The 14,439-nt window shown below is 39.4% G+C and overlaps 1 protein-coding gene across 1 annotated transcript; it reads left to right on the plus strand.

Moving 5' to 3' along the window:
• The first annotated feature begins 363 nt into the window (after positions 1 to 363).
• On the plus strand, positions 364 to 9,825 carry LOC138810616 (uncharacterized). The gene is given in 7 exon segments (XM_069997795.1): positions 364 to 396; positions 6,684 to 6,893; positions 7,509 to 7,556; positions 8,217 to 8,365; positions 8,367 to 8,536; positions 8,539 to 9,017; positions 9,202 to 9,825. Coding segments are annotated over 7 exon segments (1,713 nt in total).
• The last annotated feature ends 4,614 nt before the right edge of the window (positions 9,826 to 14,439 follow it).

Raw genomic sequence — 14,439 nt, forward strand, 5'->3', positions numbered from 1 at the left:
TTTTATTGTTAAATATGTTATATCTTTGCTGAATATGGGTTTCTCAAGCTTGTAATCCTCACTACTCAGGAAGGTGGTGTTCAAATCCAGCCTTGTCAACAAAGAAATCATCTTATAAATATGTTAGAAACAATCAAAAGAAAGAAAAAAAAAACATTTGAATACTTATGTTGAGGTTCATTTGACCTTACATCAACATATCTGACCTTTTCTGCTTGTCTCAGACATGTCCCTTCCCCACGGTATAACCCCTAATTTCATTGTATTTGGTGTTGGTATAATTTGTGGAGGGGAAGTGAAACAACAAATGGTTAAATAAGAACACAGGTGGACCCATTGTAACAATTAGATGTACAAGTCGTTATGTCGAAAAACGAACGTTACAACTTTGGCGGGGTGGGGGGAGGTTTTGGGGGTAGGTAGATGGGAAAGGTTGAAAAGGGGAAACAAAGGAGGAGGCAAAATGCTTGATAAGAAAGTGCTCATCCATTCTTTTTTTGGGGGCTTGGGTTCTGGTAGTGGGGCCTGAGCTCTGGGCCTGGGCACAGTCCTTCAGCATTTCAGCTCAAGGCTAGCACTCTACCAATTGAGCCACAGCACCACTTCCGGCTGATTTTTTTCTTATGTGGTGCTGAGGAATAGAACCTAGGGCCTCATGCATGTAAGGCAAGCGCTCTAACACTGAGCCACCGTAAGCTACCAGCACAACCTTGTTTATTGTAGCATTATTTACCATAGCTCACATATAGTACCAACTAGATGCCCCTTAGTAGATGAATGGATCAAGAAAATGTGGTATATATACACAATGGAATTCTATGCCTCCATCAGAAAGAATGACATTACACCATTTGTTAAGTAATGGAAAGACTTGGAAACAATTATATTAAGTGAAGTAAGCCAAGCCCAAAGAAACATATGTCCCATGGTTTCCCTTATTTGCAATATCTAGTATATGTATGAGTCAAGCAGAAAAGGTCATATAAGGTGATGTTACAAAATGAACCATTAGATATGTATTTAATTTAAATGTGTTTTTTTTCATGCATTTGTTTCTAACGCATTTATAAGATTATTTCTTTGTTGCTTTGTATGTCCCTCCCCTACAGTATAACCCCTGCTTTCACTGTATTTGACGACGGTATAATTTGTGGAGGGGAAGGGGAAAAACAATTCATTTAAATAAGGATACAGGTGGACCCGTTGCAACAATGAGAAGTACCAGTTGTCATGTCGAAAATGAACGTTACAACTTTGGTGGCCGGGGAGGATTGGGTGGGGGGGAGCAGGAGGTGCCTGGGAAGGGATGTAAAGGGTAAACAAAGGAGGGGGCTACAATGCTTGATAAGAAATGTATTCATTATCTTGCCCATGTAATTGTACCCCCTCTGTACAGTATGTTCACATTAAAAAAAAGTTTGTGAGACACATCTCAATTAATGTAACACACATCACAACACACACACACACACACACAAAGCCAGAAGTGGGGTTTTGGCTCAAATGTTAGAGCAATATCCTTGAGGAGGGGAAAAAAACTAAGGGATAGGTCTTTTTTTTTGGTTGTGGGGCCTGAACTCTTGTCCAGGGAGCTGTTCCTCAGATCTTCAGCTCAAGGCTAGCACTCTACCACTTGAACCACAGCACACTTCCGGCTATTTTTTTTCTGCTTATGTGGTGCTGAGGAATCTAACCCAGGGCCTCATGCATGCAAGGCAAGCACCCTACCAGTGAGCCATCTTCCCAGCCCAGTTATAGGTCTTGAGTTCAAATCATAAGAACAACACACACACACAATATTATGTCTAAATTCTTATTTTCGTTTGTCGTAATAAAAAATATCATGGAAAGCAATATTTGTTACATATCCTGAAACTTTGTTAAGTTGTTTTAGTACAATTTGTCTTAAGATATAGCATAGGTTATTCAAATTAACATTAATCTAGTATATTCACAATTACTCATCACACCTTGGAGTACAACAGTTGATATTTTTTCTACAGCCATAAGAAATATTCTGAGTAAAAGAAATAAAGGAAGGATGGAAGAAAAAGAATGAAAGAAAGGAAGAAGGAAAGGAAAGAAAGGAAGGAAGGAAGGAAGAAAAAAGAAAGGAAGGAAGGAAGAAAGAAAGAAAGAAAGAAAAGAAAGAAAGAAAGAAAGAAAGAAAGAAAGAAAGAAAAAGAAAGAAAGAAAGAAAGAAAGAAAGAAAAAGAAAGAAAGAAAGAAAGAAAGAAAGAAAGAAAGAAAGAAAGAAAGAAAGAAAGAAAGAAAGAAAGAAGAAAGAAAGGAGAGTATGAGAGAGAGAGGTAGGGATGGAGGGAAGGAGGGAAGAAGGAAAGAAGAAAAGAAGGAAGGAAGGAAAAAAGGTAGGAATGAAGGAACCTAGGAACAAAGGAAGGGAGGGAGGAAGGAAAGGACAAAAACTATTTAATTTATAAAATCTATTTACCCCAACATAAACTTCATGCAATTAACACTTTAGTAAATGCAAGTTTGCCATTGTGACTTCTCTGCATGTTCCCCATGCATGAATCCAACCAACATGTGAAGGATCAGAAATAACCAGATGAATCTGTTTGCATCTGTAGTAAATATGTACACAAATCTTTTTCACATTTTCTATACATCATCAAATTGTTATTTGCAAAAATTTTACATTTAGTTATAAATATTTTAAAAATTGAGGTAACCAAAGATGTCAATGTATTATATAATTTGAATACTAGTAATTATAATGCTATTAATATTACAGTCTTCATGTTACATTAATTGTAACAAATTATTATGTATTTTATCAGAGAAATTAGCATCCTCTTATTTTGGTGACTGTGGGAGTCCTAATAGTGGACTATAATTAAAATCAAAGGAGATATATATTTGTTGGCTCAAACGAATATTTCTGAAAACAATTAACTCATCAGAGATTGTTCAAATACATCAGAAGGGCCTTAGAAATGCTGTAGCACGTTTACATGGTTACCTATGATGTGATTCGAGCCACTAAGCAATCATATTTCACTTTGCCATCAGTATAACTATTCCCTTTTTAGGAAGAATCATTCACATAATTCAGATGATATAAGCTTGTCCTTAGGGGACTGTCTTCTATGAAATAATATCCTAATGATACACCACACTTAGTTAAAGAAAAAGTTGCAAAGTTTATTGGATGATGTAACTCCTTCCAGATACACATGTTGAAATTGAATTCCTCTGTCTGGTTACATTACAATGAACCTCTCCGTGATGACCCTACTGATCCTGATAAAAGAAGCCCAATTTAATTACTCTGCCTTGCAAATGCCCAGCAAATAGCTTATAATGAACCAGAAAATGAACTCCCATAAGACAAAAAATGAACTCCCATAAGACCAAGAATTTCTTTGAATAACCATTTTTATAATAAATGTTTAAGCTACTAGGGTATGGATAATGTACTCTTGATTATTTTTAAGCCACTTACTATGAAATATTCTAACAGCCCAATGGCTGACAAAAGCAAAGTAGTCTTGATTTAAATTTCACAAATTCTGTTAAAGGATTAATAATGTTTTATTATTTGAATTTTATTCTCCAAGTCTCCATGTTCAAAATATTTTTAAATGGGAATTGAGCTGAGGTTCAACTCTCTATTCAACTATCATAATTATTTTTTGCATATTTTTATTATCTTTAAGTAATTGAACAAAGGAGTTGCCATTCACTGAAACAATGTATGGATACAGTGCATCTTGATCATTGTCACGCCTTTCAACATTCTCAACCACCCCTTATGTATCTCAATATTATGTTATGGAATTACTTGACATTTAACAAAGCAGTTTATGTATACAATGAACCTGGAATTGTGTTACCACTTCAACATCTTCACCCCCATTTCACGCTACCCCTTGCATTGTATATTTCAATTATGGGAAGTATACAATGGGTTATTGCCTGTATTTTATCCTTTTCCCCTTCAAGTTCCTTCCCCTCTCACATTGTCCCCCACTGTCCTCTCTTGCAATACACATTTACTGGTATTTAATTGTTGGTCTTTGACTTAGTCTTTTAAGAGAATTATAGTAATTTCACTCTCCATGTTCTCTGACACGTCAGATAATTCATTTGTACCTCCTTGCATATCATGCAGTGTGTTTACTTTTACATTTATAGACAACTTCCATTTACCACAAATGAGGAAAATCATGCAACGTAAGTTTCTCTGGTTCCAGTTAATTTCAGTTAACATCATTATTTCTAAGTCTTTCATTTTCCTTAAGAATGGTGCAATGTTATCCTTTCTGACGGATGAACAGAATTCCATTGTGTATGTATATATGTATGTATATATATATATATGTATATATATATACACATACATACAAATATATATACATACATACATAATTTTAAATGGGGATCAACAAAATTATATATGTATGTATATGTATATACATATATATGTATACGTATATACATATATATGTGTATATATATATATATATATATACATATATATGTGTATATATATGTATATAATTCCTGGTCCCTTTTTACAATGAGAGGTATCTGGGCTGATTCGTAATAGTTCCATTTTGGCAATCAAAATGAAAAACAGTCATGGTTTATCCTCAAGAATATCATTATTTCATATGCAAAAAAGTAAAATAAATGTAATCTTAATTCAATGGAACTAAGAAATCAAACACTTATTCAGTGCATCAATTCCATAGATTATATGATCTATTGATAAAATTAATAAAACTTGGTTTAAGTAGATTACTTAAGTCATGAAGCAAGTGATAATTTTCTTTTCTAGGTGGAGTTGATACAGAAATCAAAACCCAAAAAGTCCAGAGTTCTGTGTGCTTGATATGTATGAATTTACACATATGCTTGGCTCATCGCAAAGTTATTTGAGGATAACTGAGAACAGGATTCGAATTTTAAAAAATCACTCAAAACTTTAGCCATATTTTGTAACTATATATGTCATTTTTTATCTGTTTATTTTATTTAAAAAATCTGGTAAATGTATTTAAGTTACATGAAAAATAATGAGAAATAAATAGCCCTCAGCTCCTTAAAAGACAATCAATAAGAAAAAATAACACAACAAAGAAAAAAGTTGAACTTCATTTTGAAATAGTCTTTTTATATTGTGGTGTTTTGCAATTGTGTATTATGTTACTATCCCATGAATCTGGGCTCAAATCACTAGGGCTACTAGAAGAAAATTTCAAAATCTAAAGCAGCTAACACAGCTGTGCAGTTGTTGGTAGGTTTCACTACAGTAACACCAGGCATAAACTGTACAAGAGAAATAATTCTAGTGGATTGCAGGCAAGAATGTGATGAAAAGCATACTTTTATCTTCCTAGATTAAATAAGAAGACCACACTTTAAAAGCTTACTATGTGATCAGTCCTTAAATAACAGTGCCACTTTTAAGGCACTCTAGAGAATTCAAGTCCTTTAGTTCCCCACAACCTTTACTGCCATTCACTGCAAAGGTGCAGTCCCCGTTCTTTTTGATATTTCAAATGGCTTCGAAATAACATTAACAATAGTTCAAGTTGTTGAGAAAATTTACTTTAGAATAAGCAAAAAATCAGAGTCAACTGCATATCATAACCTTTAGGGAAAATGAATTAAAAATATGGCATATCCTTTCTAACTTAATATTAGACATTAGGGCAAAATGCCAGAAACAGCTTGCAAGAAGGAAATACAAGCCTTTGATGAGATATATTAAAGATTACTGAGGCACGAGTAATTTTCCTTGATTTTCTATGATAGCATATTTTTGTCTGCTAATTAGGGAAACTCAAAATGATTTTTAAATATGATATGAAAAACACATCATCATAAATGAATGAAATCAGGGAGTAGATGGTTAAGGAGCTGGGTCATTCTGTTAAATATTGTCATTATTTTTAATGATCTGGTGTCTTTTTATGTGTGGAATTATGAATGTATTTTATGTCTGGGCAGGAAAGTTTGATTATTTGATCATTGTCTCATACCCAATGTCAGGAACCAAACCTGAGTTAGAGTGCTAAATATGTGTGTGTATGTGTGTGTGCCTTCAAGCATGTATTTACAAGGAAGAATCTACTTTCTCTCAGGGTATGTACTTAATTGTATTAGTTATACTACATTAATGACAGCATATAAAGGTAATGAACATTTTGGGCCATATGCTTATGTTGCTAAGATTGCATGAACTAAATATTATATTTGGGGTGTGAGTATTGTGGTGAAAGATTGAAATTGGAGCTATGTCCATTTTACAATATGCTAACTGCTAATTCTGCTTCTGTAAACCTGTTTGCGCAAACACTGACCCTTCCCCTTCCAGAAATAAGTTAAAAAGTTACAAAGTCCAGATGGAGTCCAGCCCCGGGACAAGGTCTTCAAACATAGATAAAGAACAAAAGAATATGTTCTCCTGAATTCCTGTGTAAAAACTCACGGCAGGGGGCTCAAGACAAGGACCATCTGGCGAGCCCAGCAAACTAGGTCAAATGTCAACCAATTGCAAGCCTGTAAATATGTGGACTCCCCTCCAGAGAAGCCTCCCCCTTTAGGGAACCAACTAGTTTTCAACAAGTGTTACAAAACTTCCTGCACAGAGCTGAGCCAATCCTGGGGCGCCTGGGGTCTTATGATAATCCTGTGGTTTTTGTCTTTAAAAGTGCCTGGCTTCCAGTCTGCCTTCGACAGGGAGCCCGTTTGCGCAAAAGCCTAATAAACTCCTCTTGCTTGTTGCATCTGCTGGTTTGGAGTCTTTGTTCTTGGGGTGCCCTCCCATTGAAGAAAGCATCCCAGTGCGTCTGGGGTCCTTCAGTTGGGGGCTCGTCCGGGATAAGGCGCCCCCAGACCCAAAATTTCAAGACCAGTTGGAGGTAAGACAGAGCTCTAATTTTCTGTGTTCTCCATGCTTGTCATGTTCATTTTGCGTTTTGGGGATCCAAAAGTGCCTGTACAGGACTTGTGTGGTGGACCAGAGGGAAAAGCAGATGTGCCCACTACCCTGGTCCCGCCCTGGAGTCCTACTCCAGGGTCGCGTGAATTTGTGGTGGACTAGAGGGAAAAGCAGACATGCCCACTACCCTAGTCCTGCCCAGGAGTCCTACTCCAGTGTCGCATGGAGGGGGGACGAGATCCGAGTGTCTCTATGTTCGGAGGAGTTAAGGCAAGGGCGGCCTCTCCCTTCTGAAGTTTCGCTCCTCATTTGTGCTCACTTGGGGACCGCACGGCGTTTGTCTAGTCTTGTCTGCATCTGTCTAACGTTGATTGTCTTTGGTGTCTGTTTTGTGACGCTCAAAGAAATGGGACAACAACTAACCACCCCCTTAAGCCTGACTCTAGATCACTGGAAAGAAGTCTCAGCCCAGGCCCACAACTTGTCGTTGGAGGTCCAGAAAAAGAAGAGGATAATTTTCTGTTTCTCTGAGTGGCCCACCTTCAATGTAGGGTGGACTAAGGAGGGCTCCTTTAATTTTGGTATTATTTTACAGGTGAAGGCTCGAGTCTTCCAGCCCAGCCCTCACGGACATCCTGACCAGGTCCCCTACATATTTACTTGGGAAAACCTTGCTCAGGACTTCCCGAAGTGGATTAAGCCTTTCCTTTCCCATTCCATCCCTCTCTCAGCCCCTCCACCCTCTCCCATTCCCCTCACCCTTCTTCCTCCTGCCCCCACCCAGCCCACCTTTCCTCCCCTGTCTGTCCCTCTGCCACCCACTCCCCTCACTCCTCCCCCACCACCCTTATGCCAGTCTTCCCTTTACCCCCTAAAGGAATTGTCGAAACTTAAAACAAAGGACTCCTCCACCTGCTCTCCAAATCCCCCCGTTCTGCCTGACAGTCAGACAGACTTGCTATTGTTAGAGCCTCTCCAAATGCCAGACCCTCCACCGCCCTATCTTCAGCCCGCTCCAGTGGAGGAATGCAGGAAGCCACAAGAGAGCTCCCTTGTTCCACCTATGCCTTCTCCCAATTCCACTGAGCCAGAGGCGGAGCCACAGGTGCCATAGTCGCCCAGAGCACCCTCGCCCCCACTTAGCAGCCGCCTGTGTCTCTGCCGCCATCGAGGAGGGGAGAGCGAAGGAGTCTGAACAGCTCATTCCTTCCTCCTCCCGACCGTGGGTGGCCAAGTGCAATACTGGCCTTTTTCTGCCTCAGATTTACATAATTGGAAAACCCATAACCTGCCCTTTTCCCAGGACCCCCAGGCCCTGACGGGTTTAATTGAGTCCATCTTGCTAACGCACCAACCCACCTGGGACGACTGTCAGCAGCTCTTACAGACCCTCCTCACTACAGAGGAACATCAGCGAGTGTTCCTAGAGGCTCGCAAAAACCGACCCAATGCCAAATGAGATCGATGAAGTATTCCCTAACTGGGACTTCAACACCATTGCTGGTAGGGAATGGCTCCGTCTTTATCGCCGGGTTCTGTTGGCGGGTCTTAAAGGGGCCGGGAGACGCCCCACTAATTTGGCCAAGGTACGTGAAATAGTGCAGGGTTCTGATGAAAGGCCTGTGGGTTTTTAGAAAGATTAATGGAAGGATATTGTATGTATAAGCCCTTTGACCCCCCCACCTTAGACAGACAATCCGATGTTAATATGTCCTTTATTGGGCAGTCAGCCCCGGACACTCGGAATAAGCTGCAATGGCTGGAGGCACTTCAGGGGTATACTTTGCAAGATTTAGTCAAGGAGGCAGAGAAAGTTTTCAATAAGAGAGAAACTCAGGAAGAAAAGGAAGAAAGATTGCGTAAGTTGCAGGAGGATAGGGAGGACAAGCGAGACAAGAAACGTACCAGAGAGTTAAGTAAGATCCTGGCCACCATAGTCAGACAGCCAGAAGGGAGAGAGAGTAGGCCAGTGAGGAACCCGGGAGACAAAAAGAGACCACCATTCAGCCGGGACCAGTGCACATACTGCAAAGAATTTGGGCATTGGGCCAAGGACTGCCCCAATGACAGAAAACAGGCCAGGGGAGCTGGGAGACCGGCACTGGTGTTGTCATTAGGAAGTGACAACTAGGCTAGTCAGGGCCAGGAGCCCCCCCTGAGCCCCAGATAACTTCACGACTTTACGAGTGGGTGGCAGTCCAGTTACCTTCTTGGTTGACACTGGTGCCCAGCATTCGGTACTCACTCAACCAAAACGTCCCCTAAGTAATAAAAAGTCTTGGGTGCAGGGAGCCACTGGAGGAAAATTATACCAGTGGACAACTGAGCGAAAAGTGCATCTTGGAACGGGGTTGGCCACACACTTGTTTCTCCTGGTTCCTGACTGCCCCTACCCGCTGTTGGGGAGGGACCTCCTCTCAAAAGTAGGGGCCCAAATTCACTTCCAAGAAGGGGGGGCCTCCATTAGAGGACCCCAAGGACAATCTCTCCAAGTTCTGAATTTACGCCTAGAAGACGAGCATCGTTTGCATGAAAGCCCTCAGCCAGTCTCAATTGACCCCAAGTGGTTGTTAGGTTTCCCTCAGGCTTGGGCAGAGACAGGGGGAATGGGATTGGCCATTGGACTTAAGCCGTCGGCTGCCCCAGTGATGATACATCAGCATCCACTAAGCAGGGAACCTAAAAATGGAATCAGGCCACATATACAAAGGCTGCTACAATTGGGCATCCTAAAAACATGCCAATCCCAATGGAACACCCCGAGACTTTGTCCTAGTTTGTTTGCTTTTGTAACTTGCTTGGTTGTCAATTATGAAGCTGCCATTGACCACCTGCGAGTGGCCCCAGTTATATCTCAGCCTCGGGCCTTGGCTAGGGGTGTTCTGAGCGTGGGGGAGAACCTGTCAATCTGAGGGGATGGCCACAAGGGACTTTTGTTCCTTGCCCCAAGATGACTGGGAATACTCCTCCACCTTGGAAGGCCCCTGGGTCAACGTCTGCAGGAATCTAAGAGAAAAATCCTCCGGAGGTGAGTGGGGGGGGTTGAGTCCCCTGGTAAGTGAATGGTGGTGAGATGTTGCCCCATTCACTGAGACTTGATTTTGTCTTTGTGGCCACTTGTTTGTCTTGTTAAGTTTAGTGTGTGTGTTTAATGTTTTCTGGGGTAGGGAAGTTATGGGTGAGTGTGGCAGGCTCACTCAGCAGACTCTGGATTCAGCTTGCTGAGTGGGAGCAGCACAGAGTTCCGGCAGGGATAAATTGGGGCCCATTAGTCCCCAACTCAGCCTTCAGTTCTTGTCTAGTTCTGTTTTAGAATTGGTACCAGTTTTAAATGTGGATTCTTGGTTTTTGTGTTTATCTGTGTTTTTGTTATTTAATTGAACATCTCTGGGGGAATAAAAGTTCCAGCTGGGTTTGGTCACAGACCTGCTATGCCCACCCTCCCTGTGAGGAATGGAAGGTTACTAGGCTAGTTTGGTTCCCTTCTAGCCTCAGGATGCATTTTCTCCTTGTGGAGGCTGCCAGCAGGGAGGGTGTAGAAGGCTGTGTGCCTGGTTTGGACTTTTTCAGCTAGTCCTGACAATGTAACAATTTGTAAAGTGCTCTTGTCTAAAATTGGATAGAAAAATTCGGCCAGTTTAAAGTGACCCCCTCCCCCAGCCCTCCTCCAACAGAAGGGATTCAAAAGACTAATTAGTGAATTGCCTTGCTAGACAAACAAGCAGTCACTTTCTAAGACAATGGGTTTTCTATCTTTAATATGACTTCAGTAGGACAGTATCCAACACATAACATATTACTTAATGGATAGAAGAAAATCTCTAATAGGAAATTATTTGATTTGGGCATGGAAGTTATGGTTATACTTTTAAAGATTAGGAAAAGAGGTAAAAGTTTTATTAGAACTTGTAAAACGAGTATGAAGTCTTGACCTTAGACATGCCAAATTCTTAACCTGGCACACACTTAAATTCTTAGTGGTACTGAAGGACTAAACCCAAAACCCTATACTTATGAAACAGCATCTCTACTACTGTCATACCTGCAGATTATAATTGGATTTCTTATTTTGAGGTAGTATCACTATGCCTGGGTCTGATTGGACTGCAGTCCTCCTAACACAAACCAAACATTGTACCCAGAAAATGATTAGTTTCTGAAACTTCTTTATATTGTCTGGGCTTGCCTGGAACTGGAATTCTCTAATTGTTGATGCCCAAGAAGATAAGATTACAAGTTTGAGACACTTTATCCAGTAAAAATATACAATTTTAAAATTTCTTGATATTTTCTATATTTGTGCTTTACATATGTAGCTAACCATGATTTTCTCCCTTTTTTGTTTAGTACTCTTGAATTGAAAACATTGCTTTGTTTTGGATGGAATCCCATGAAAATCAAAAAAAAACTCCCAAAATTTTATTTCAAACATCATGGAAAAGAAGGCTTCAGGTTGGAATAAAACATTGATCCTTAAGTTATAAATGCTATATATTTATAGTGTTGGTCAAAGTTTTCTTAACTATGAGAAGGAAGACAGAAATGTGAAAGATGTCAGACATAATTTTGATAAACTTCTAGGTCTCCGTAGAAATTCTGTAGTTGTCACTTCATGTTATCTTCCTTCCTTAAAGCTTGCTTTATTAAAGCCCTTTGGGTGGATATTGGCTGGACTGATTGGTAATATTCTCCAGGAAATGAAACTGATTTTAGAAGGCTGATGGTGTGGTAAATAAAGGAATGATGAGAATAAGTACAGATATTGTCACAGAATGAGCAGACCAGGCTCAACTACTGACCACCAAAACAAAGCAAAGTTTCCAGTCTAATGATCCACATTGGAACATATATATGTAAATATATAGCTACATAAACATATACATATAAATATACATATACCTGCATGCATGAATTAGTAAATCTCCAGTAGAATATAGAGCAACTTGGCTTGACAATTATTAAACTATATCAAACTGGTTGCAGGAAAGGTGCAGTAAAATAGCAATAATTTAGAATACATTTTTTTCAATTTTTATTTTTTATTGTGAAAAAACGGTACAGAGGGATTACAATTACATGGGCAAGATGATGAGTACATTTCTTAACAAGCATTATAGCCTCCTCCATTGTTTCCCCTTCCCAACCCTTCCAAGCCTTCCCGAAAACTAATCCTCCCCCTACAACCCCACCAAAATTGTAAAGTTCGTTTTTGACATGACAACTTGTACTTCTCAACTTGCAATGGGTCCACCTGTATCCTGATTAACACTTGTTTTTCCCCTTCCCCTCCACAAATTATAACGACATCAAATACAGTGAAAGCAGGTGTTATACTGTGGGGGAGGGACATACAAAGAAACAAAAAATAATCATATAAATGCATTAGAAACAAATGCATGAAAGAAAAAACTTTAAAATACATATCTTAGGATTTATTTTCCTAACATCGCCTTACCTGACCTTTTCTGCTTGATTCATACATATACAAACTATTCCAAATGAGGGAAACCATGGGACCTATGTTTCTTTGGGTTTGGCTTACTTCACTTAATATAATTTTTCCAACTCTTTCCATTTCCTAAAAAATGGGGCAATGTCATCCTTTCTGATGGAGGGGTAGAATTCCCTTGTGTACATATACCACATTTTCTTGATCCATTCATCTACTGAGGGGCATCTGGGTTGGTTCCATATCTCAGCTATAGTAAATAATGCTGCAATAAACATAGTTGTGCCGGTAGCTTTAGAGTGGTCTTGTTTGTAAACATTTGGGTAAATGCCCACAAGTGGGATTACTGGGTCATAAGGGAGCTCTATGTGGAGTCTTTTGAGGAACCTCCATAGTGCTTTCCAAAGTGTTTGAACAAGTTTAAACTCCCACCAACAATGCAGTAAGGTTCCCTTCTGTCCACATCCCCTCCAGCATCTTTTGTTATTAGAGTTCTTGATTTTTGCCATTCTAACTGGAGTGAGGTGATATCTTAAGGTTGTTTTGATTTGCATTTCTTTTTTGGCTAGGGCTGTTGAGCACTTCTTCATGGGTCTATTGGCCATCCTTGTTTCTTCTTCAGAGAAGTTTCTCTTTAAATCTTTTGCCCACTTATTTATTGGGCAGTTGTTTCTTTGAGGATTTGTTGTTGGGGGGTTTAATTTTTTGAGTTCCAAGTATATTTTAGATATGAGACCCTAGTCCGTTGTATGGCTAGTGAAGAACTTCTCCCAATCCATGGGCTTTCTATTGATCTTGCTAGCTATGTCCTTTGCCAGGCAGAAGCTCTGCAACTTCATGCAATCCCATTTGTCCAACCTTTATTTGATTTGTTGTGTTTCCGGGTTTCTATTCAGAAAATTTCGGCCTGAGCCAAGGAGACCTAAGATTTCTCCTATTCCATCCTGTAATGTTTTCAGAGTGTCTGCTTTGACTCCGAGGTCTTTGATCCATTTGGAGTTGATTCTGTTGCAGGGTGAAATATAAGGATCTCACTTTAATTTTCTACAAGTAATTACCCAATTTTGCCAGCACCATTTACTGAAGAGGCTGTCTTTCTTCCATTCTAGTTTTTTAGATCCCTTATCGAAAATTAGATAGCTATAGGTCTGTACGTTCGTTTCTGGGTTTTCAATTCTATTGCATTGGTCCTGAGGTCTGTTCTTGTGCCAGTACCAAGCTGCTTTTATTACTATGGCTTTATAGTAGAGTTTGAAATTTGGCATTGATATTCCTCCAGCAGCGTTCTTTCCGTTGAGGAGCATTTTTGCTATTCGGGGTCTTTTATTGTTCCATATGAATTTTTGGATTGCCTCTATTTCCTTGAAGAATGAGGTTGGAATTTTGATAGGTATCGCATTGAATTTGTAAATAGCCTTGGGAAGTATTGTCATTTTCACTATGTTAATCTTTCCAATCCAGGAGCATGGGAGTTTTTGCCATTTTTTAAGTTCTGTTTTGATTTCCTTTTTCAAGTTTTTAAGGTTTTCATCATAGAGGTCCTTCACTTCTTTAGTTAAGTTAATTCCTAGGTGTTTTATTTTTTGTGGGGCTGTTACAAATGGTTTCGCTTTCCTAATTTCAGCCACACTTTTCTCATTGTTGGCATACAGAAAAGCCATTGATTTGGGGGGTTAATTTTATACCTTGCTACTTTGCCAAAATTTTGAATCAGCTTGAGTAATTTGGGAGTGGATTCTATGGGATTCCTTAAATACTGGATCATGTCATCTGCAAAGGGGGAGAGTTTTATTTCTTCCTTCCCTATTTAGATCCCCTTTATGTTTCCATCTTGTCCTATTGCTGTAGCTAGGCATTCTATTACTAGATTGAAGAGAAGTGAAGAGACTGGACAGCTATCTATTTCTACAAATTCTAATCAGATCTCAGCAGATTAAATATTTTATGGAATTCCTATTAAAATATTGCTTTGCAGACTGACTGATTCTTCATACTACACCTATATATATCTGTGAGTTTGTATGTGTATATTTGTGTGTGTTTGAATAAACTAATACAACAATGTAGCAGATAAAAT

This window comes from Dipodomys merriami, unplaced genomic scaffold (assembly GCF_024711535.1).
Source record: "Dipodomys merriami isolate MVZ:Mamm:240054 unplaced genomic scaffold, mDipMer1.0.p SCAF_500, whole genome shotgun sequence".
Lineage (NCBI taxonomy): Eukaryota > Metazoa > Chordata > Mammalia > Rodentia > Heteromyidae > Dipodomys > Dipodomys merriami.